This window comes from Anopheles coluzzii, chromosome 3 (assembly GCF_943734685.1).
Source record: "Anopheles coluzzii chromosome 3, AcolN3, whole genome shotgun sequence".
Classification (NCBI taxonomy): domain Eukaryota; kingdom Metazoa; phylum Arthropoda; class Insecta; order Diptera; family Culicidae; genus Anopheles; species Anopheles coluzzii.
The window spans coordinates 53,547,632-53,554,727 of record NC_064671.1 but is presented as its reverse complement, the minus strand read 5'-3'; the positions used below and the strand labels follow the sequence as shown (position 1 = coordinate 53,554,727).

At 51.7% G+C, this 7,096-nt stretch overlaps 1 protein-coding gene across 1 annotated transcript; it reads right to left on the bottom strand.

Annotated features, from left to right (window-relative positions):
• Positions 1 to 850: 850 nt before the first annotated feature.
• LOC120956082 (uncharacterized) lies at positions 851 to 6,873 on the bottom strand. The gene is made up of 3 exons (XM_049608926.1): positions 4,971 to 6,873; positions 937 to 4,742; positions 851 to 895 (listed from the first exon to the last, which is right to left on the bottom strand). The coding sequence occupies exons 1-3, from the start codon at positions 6,871 to 6,873 to the stop codon at positions 851 to 853; spliced, it is 5,754 nt and encodes a 1,917-aa protein (XP_049464883.1).
• Between the last annotated feature and the right edge of the window lie 223 nt (positions 6,874 to 7,096).

The following is a 7,096-nucleotide window of genomic DNA, read 5'->3' as shown; positions in this document are numbered from 1 at the left end:
TCATTTTTTTTAATTCTCTGATGTGTGTCGTATAGAAGCACATGGTGGTCCAAATAGCTTCTCTAAAGCCTACCGAGGTACGGTGGAACCATCATCTTGGAGAGAGCTACATGTATGGCCTCCCAGTTGGCACTGTTGAAAGCATTCTTTACGTCAATCGTAACGATCGCGCAGTACTGTTTCCTGTCCTCTTTTTTAGCAATGCGCTTCGCCCTTTCTGTAAAACAGCTGCGATCGCTTCACCAGTAGACCGCCCCTTTCTAAAACCAAACTGTCTGTCCGACAGTCCGTGTTCGCCTTCCGTATAGACAACTAATGGGTTGTGTAGGAAAATGAAACCAACGCGGGATAATTTTTTGCCGAAACGATTTATTTTAGTTTGCCAAAAAATTTGTCTAGATTCCGCGAGTGGTTTGAAAAGGGCGCAAATCTTATCCTGCGCTCTTTTTATAGCTTTTCCCTCGTCACTTCGTGTCCTAATCGGCTTGCGCTTCGTGTCCGTTAACCCTCCTGGTTTAATACAGGTCGTTCGGTACCTGCGCTATGTGACAACATTGTCCCCCCAAGTGTTCCACAGTTCAACTTTCACATCAACTGTGGCAGCACTTCCTCATCGCACCTGTCACTTTAGCGCGTGCCTTTGTTTATGTTTTTTCGCAACCTCGTGCTATCCAGTCTATGTTTCTTTACGGCTTGAGCGAAATCGAGAGTGTTTTTTTTTGTTTAAATTCAATCACACTGCTGTGTCAAACTATTCTTCGTTCCTACGTCTAATAATGCTAATTTGTGCGCGGATCGAACGTAGGTAGTGTTCGCGGTTTGTACGGTGGCTTGCCTAACCTGACCGTCTTTAGCCACCACTACCGATATAACGCGACCCTTTGGCCAGCAGTTTCTGGGGAGATTATTATCCGCAATTACAACTAAATCTCCTACCTCGAGTGGTCGTACGGGTTGGAACCACTTGGTTCGACGGGTGAGAGTCGGTAAGTATTCTGCCAACCATTTCTTCCAGAACAAATCCGCCGCGTGCTGTGCCATCTTCCAGGACGATTTTAGAGCCGCGGGGCTGTCGCAGAACACAGCCGGCGGCTTACTTCCGTCTGGAGTCCCAAGTAGCAATAGGTTCGGCGTCATAGGCTCCGTCATCTCGTCATCCAGCGGCACGTAGGTAAGTGGCCTCGAGTTCAGTATCAGCTCGATTTCCGCAAAGGTTGATGCCAAAATTTCGTCCGTTGGTCTTTTAGGAAACACGAACTGGTTCAGCACCTTCTTCACCGAGCGCACTAAGCGTTCCCAGCAGCCGCCAAAGTGGGGAGCCCCGGGGGGGTTGAAGCTCCATTTCGTTTGCGGTCCGCAAAATACCGTCATCATTGCGTCGTGGTCGATCTCCTGCGCTGCTTCGTCCAACTCTCGCGAAGCACCCACGAAATTAGTCCCTCGGTCGCTGATGATTTCGAGCGGGGTTCCACGTCTAGCGATGAAGCGTCGGATGGCTAGGATACACGAGGCGGTGTTAAGGGATGCCGCTATTTCCAGATGGACCGCCCGACTCGTAAGGCAGGTAAATATGACGCCCCATCGTTTTTCTACCCGTCGTCCTACGGCGACTAGAAAGGGCCCAAAGTAGTCTATACCTGTGAACGAGAAAGCATTTTGACCCACTGCGACCCGCTGAAGCGGTAAATTACCCATTAAAAGTGGTTCCGGGCGCGCGTTGTCCACCTTGCATTTCTGGCAGCTTATCCTTATGCGACGGTATTCCCCCAGGATTTTTGGGGAGTAGTATCGCATCCTTAGAGCAGCCAAAGCTGTACCGTGATTCACGTGTTTGTACCTGGCGTGGTACGCTTGCATCAAGAGATCGGTTCCGTACTCCTTCCTAGGCAGGATTATAGGATTGCGGGAAGGTTCGCTGATTCCCACGCACTCGGTTAGCCGTCCCCCCACTCTTAGAATCCCATGGTCGTCTAAAGTGGGCGATAGTTTGTATAGACTGCTGCCTTTGTCGATCCTCTTCTTCCACGGATGCTTTATCAGCTCCCGATTTTTCAGCTGTTGCATCTCACCACGATACGCCTTCTGCTGTATGAATCGTATTAATATACGCTCCGCCTCCGCTAGCTCGTCCTGCGTCAGCGGCCCGTTCACTTTCAGCTCCTTCTTAACTAGATGACGCATGTTTGTTATGAAGCGCGTCACAAACGCCATAGCCCTCAGCGCTCGGTTCCATCTGGAAAACCGTTCCAAATGAATTAGCGGCCTCTCTGCTAGGTGATGGTTCATTCCTTTCCGCAGCTCTTCACTGGTACGTTGTGGTACCCCTTCTTGATTCGGCCAGGCGCTTTCCGGCTCCCAAAGGAACGACGGCCCACGGAACCACCGCCCTTGCGCGGACAGGTCTGGTCGTTTGCTCCATTTTGTGCCCTCGTCTGCTACGTTCAGCTTGGTTGGAACCCATCGCCATTGATCCAGATTGGTTCCTTCTAGCAGCTCTCCTATACGGAATGCTACAAATTGGTTGTAGCGCCTGTGGTCTGAGTTAAGCCAACTCAGGACGTTCTTAGAGTCGGTCCAGAAGATGGTTCGTCCGATCGACAGTCGATGATTTTGCGATATGGTTTTCGCTAGCCTTGCACCGATGACCGCGGCCTGCAGCTCCAGTCTGGGGATGGATAAAAATTTAAGCGGCGCCACGCGCGTTTTCGATCCTACCAGAGCGCATTCGATATGCATATCCCTTCCTTCCTCGAAACGGAAGTAAGCAACTGCTGCCATACCCTTCTCACTCGCATCACAAAAGACGTGCAGCTCAACGTTGGCATCTGTGGAGGATATACATCGATAGCATCGGGGTATAGTCACCTGTTCGACATCGGGAAGCACGTGTAACCACTCCGTCCATTTCCCTGCCGTCTGGTCGCTCAACTCTTGGTCCCAACCGGTGCCTCCGCGCCAAACTTCCTGCAGCAAAGTCTTTAAATACATTAGAAAATGTCCGAGTAGTCCGAGAGGGTCGTAAACGCTCATAAGTGTCCGTAGTATTTCACGTTTCGTTCCTGGCTTTTTCCCAGATAAAAGCTCTTGATCATGTCTCGTGGATAAGCGGAATGTGAACGTGTCCGATGATGTGTTCCACCACATTCCCAACACCTTTTCGGTGGATAGACCATAGTTCGCACTAATATTTTTTCCCTTTGTATCCTCTTGCAGGTGTTGCATGACGGCCCGAGAGTTCGAAACCCAGTTTCTGATTTCGAAACCACCGCACGCGTGGATGTAACGGACCGCGTCGGCCAGATCTTTAGCTTCCTCTTCCGTCTCGACGCTGGCTAGCATATCATCGACGTAGTGTTCATGTACTATGCACTCGACTGCCCTGGGGTATTCTGTTGCAAATCGTCCTGCGTTCACGTTTTTTACGTATTGTGCACTGCTAGGTGAACACGCTGCTCCGAACGTCATCACGGTCACGACGTAAATTGCCGGTCCGGCATCGGGGTCTTCGCCGTCCCACAGGATCATTTGGCTTCGTTGATCCTTTTCCTTGATGGCCACTTGGTGGAACATTTCGCGTATGTCGCCGACAATCGCCACACGGTTCTCTCTGAACTTCATCAGCACTGACACGAGTCCAGCAAGCATGTCGGGTCCAGAAAGAAGTCTGGAATTCAAGCTTACTCCGTTTACCTTGGCCGCTGCGTCGAAAACCATACGGATTTTCCCGGGTTTGTTCGGATTGGTTACCGGAAAGATTGGAAGGTACCAATCGTTCTTCTGCCGTACAATCGATGTGAAGTCTGCAAGCTTCCTGATATAACCTTTAGCTAAGTATTCTTGCATCTTCTCCTGGATAGCTTTGGATAGAACGGGATCTTTACTCATTTTTTGTTTTAGGCATACGTACCGTTTTGTGGCCGCAGCCTTGTTACAAGGTAGATCTGGATCGTCACGGCGCCATATGAGTCCCGTTTCGTAGCGTCCGTCTATTAGCTTTGTTTCTCGTTCCAATATGGCCAAAGCGCGCTCGTCGTCTTTAGATTGCAGGCTGTTGGTCGATGTGCTGATGCCGATCGATTCGAGTTTAAAATACTCCTTCACCGCAGCTGTGAGTCGATCATCAGGCGAGCCATCGCAGGAACATACGTGAAGAAGGCTACGTTGTGACTCGGGAGTGAATCTTACGTTGGTGCAAGGGCCATAAACGACCCAACCCAAGCGTGTCTTCGAGGCGACCGGCTCGTCACATTTACCCTCTACGCTCTTGAGTGGCTGGCTCAATCTGCAATTGTCCACGCCAATTAAAACTCGTGGCATGGCCTCTTCATAGGAGTCCACCGGTAGACCTCTCAGGTGAGCGTAGTTTGCAGCTAGACGAGTCATGTGCATCGTTTGTTTTGGAAGCGCTAGCTCTTTCACGGTGTGCACTTCCGACATTTCGTGCACGGTAGATGTCTCGTGGGGAGCGGATACGCATACCGACAGCTTGACTGACTCCTTCTCTTCTCTTCTTATGTCTCCAGTCCATTGCAGGCACAGAGGGTGTGGGGTTCCGGATAAACCCAGCTCTGCTAATAACCCATGGTCCATGAAAGTTGATGTAGAGCCGTCGTCGAGGAACGCGTACGTGTCTACGCGCCCAGCAGGTCCGTGGAGAGATATGGGCACGTACTTCAGCAGAGCACCATCGTTTGCTCCTGTATGTGCGAAAACGTTTCCCGTCCCTGTCCCCGAATTGTTACCTGAGGAATCCCGCGAGATTGTGCTAGCTGGAAGTTCATCATTTGCGTGGAGTAGCTCGTGGTGTTGTACGCTACAGCCGTTAACGCCACACGGTGCTGCTCTGCATCTGCCTCCATGATAACCAAGACACTTCCTGCACATTCTTCGTTCATTTACGAAGGCTCTTCTTGCAGCCACAGTGGTGTTGAGGAATTTCGCGCACTGGTCTAAAGAACCGCAGCTCTTACCACATACTGCACAAGCTGTCGTCGGCACTTGTATTTGACTCATCGGCTCCAAAACTCCATCACTTTCCTCTTGTAGAACCGTCGCGTTGCAGTAGGTAGGGTGAACTCGGCCTGTACCGTACGGTCGCTGTTGGTCGGGTCTCGCTGGCTGGAACCGCTGGGGGTGACTACGACGGGGCTGAAGCTGCTGCTGGTACCGATGTTGGTTTAGTGATGTTTCCGGCTGTCGCCGCGCTACGTTTTGCACTTCCGGGGATGGCGTCATATCGATGACATCACATAGATCACTGGCTAACTCACTAATCCAAGTTCCGAATTCAATCATCGTCACCTCCTGCATCGTTTTTCTTGTTCGTGCCCAGTCGATGCATAAGACGGGGGGCAGCTTCCTCACCAGCTCCTTCAGCAAGGTCACGTCATACATATAGGCCAATAACCCGGACGCATTTACTGCTCCAACCAAACGCTTCACCGCGAAACCGAACTGCACTACAGTGGAGAGGTCCTCGACCTTGGGAGCCGCCATTCCTCTGATCTTGCGGATCATGGATTCTACGATCAAATCAGGCCTACCGTAAAGTGAACGTAGCGTCTCAATCGCCTCATTCAACCCGTCTGGGAAGGACAACAGATGCCCTACTGCGTCGAGTGCAGGACCTTTTAGTGCGTGTAGCAGACGAGTAACATTTTCATCGTCCGTGTAACCACAAGAGGCTGTTGTGCGGTCATAGGCCGTTATAAAGACTAGCCAGTCATCCACAACTCCGGAGAATATTGGTAAGTCCTTCGGTACCGGCTGGCGGGCCGCTATCTGACTTTGGCTCAGAGTAGTGCTGTGTATTAGTGGCCGAGTGTTGTACTGTGTACCGTGCATTGTGTGGCCGTAGCCCTCGTGTGAAATGTGCGTGTTCCGCTGTGCCCCGTGTGTCGTGCGAACGTAACCCGCGTGTGGAGTGTATGCATGGCGCGCCGTATGCTCGTAGTGAAGTGCGTTTTCTGGATGGGTCGCATATCCTTCCTGTTTCCGGAGTCTAGGCTGCACCGCGTAGTCTGATTGTGTCACTCGTCCGTACGGTGCAACGTACCTCGATTGTGTCGCGTATCCTTGTTGCTGTACGGGTGCCTCATACGTCGCATGGCCATGTTGTGTTGCGGAGTGCTTTAGTGTGCGTGTGTTACTCTCGTAGAGGTCATGGCCCTTCGCGAATTGGCCCACCACAGGGCTACATTTTTGGCGGGCAGTCAGCTGCATAGAATTTTCCATACCGCGGATCCACTCTTCAAACTCGGCCTCCCGCCGGACGGCAGGTACACTGTTTCCCAGAGGCTGTTCGACGGGCCTTTCGCCACCTAGATCGTCTTCAATGTCGAGCAATCGCATCTCGTGTTCGAGAATAAGGCGCCTCCTACGCCGTTCTTCACATGACGTCGTGGCGCGCCCGACGCGTTCGATATCACCTTCTGATGCGGCGCGCACGACGCGTCGTCTGTCCCCTTCTATCGCAGCGTCTTCGACGCCTTCCATGGCCCCTTCTAACGCTGACCACGTCTCTTCATTATCTCGTATCGTGCTCTCCGTGCCGTACCCTTTCAACTCACCCGCCTTACTCCGCACCAGTGTATGAGGGGTCTTACTTCCTGCTTCGAGAATGCGCCTCTGGGTGTTCTCTTCCGACGGGATGAGCTCGTGCCGATGCATATTTGCCGCCTTACTTTCAACGCACTCATAGGAGGTAGTGGCTCCTGCGTTGGTTACTTCCGACGGGAATGCAGCCGCGCGCAATGGTCTCGGGGTGGACGCTCCGCTGAGGCCGCTGGGAAAGTTCTCGCGCTCCATCTGCTGATACGCCCCTGGGGTAGCTGGTTCCCCCCTCGGCATACGACGCGCTGACTGCTGCTCCATTGCACTCTTCACTTAACCGGGCACGGACACTTTTTAATCGAACGCGCGATTTACTTGTTTTCGATCCGCGAAACGAAATACGATACGTTTAATCGTTAGACAATTTAGTTCAGACCAAATTTTTTGGAATGTAGGAAAATGAAACCAACGCGGGATAATTTTTTGCCGAAACGATTTATTTTAGTTTGCCAAAAAATTTGTCTAGATTCCGCGAGTGGTTTGA

Excerpts from the sequence above, each read along its gene's own strand:
- LOC120956082 (XM_049608926.1), bottom strand. The coding sequence starts at position 6,873 with ATGGAGCAGCAGTCAGCGCGTCGTATGCCGAGGGGGGAACCAGCTACC. Across the intron at positions 4,743-4,970 it reads GACAGCTTGTGCAGTATGTG|GTAACAATTCGGGGACAGGG; the intron begins GTAAGAGCTGCG and ends GGGATTCCTCAG. Across the intron at positions 896-936 it reads AACCCGTACGACCACTCGAG|AAACTGCTGGCCAAAGGGTC; the intron begins GTAGGAGATTTA and ends TAATCTCCCCAG.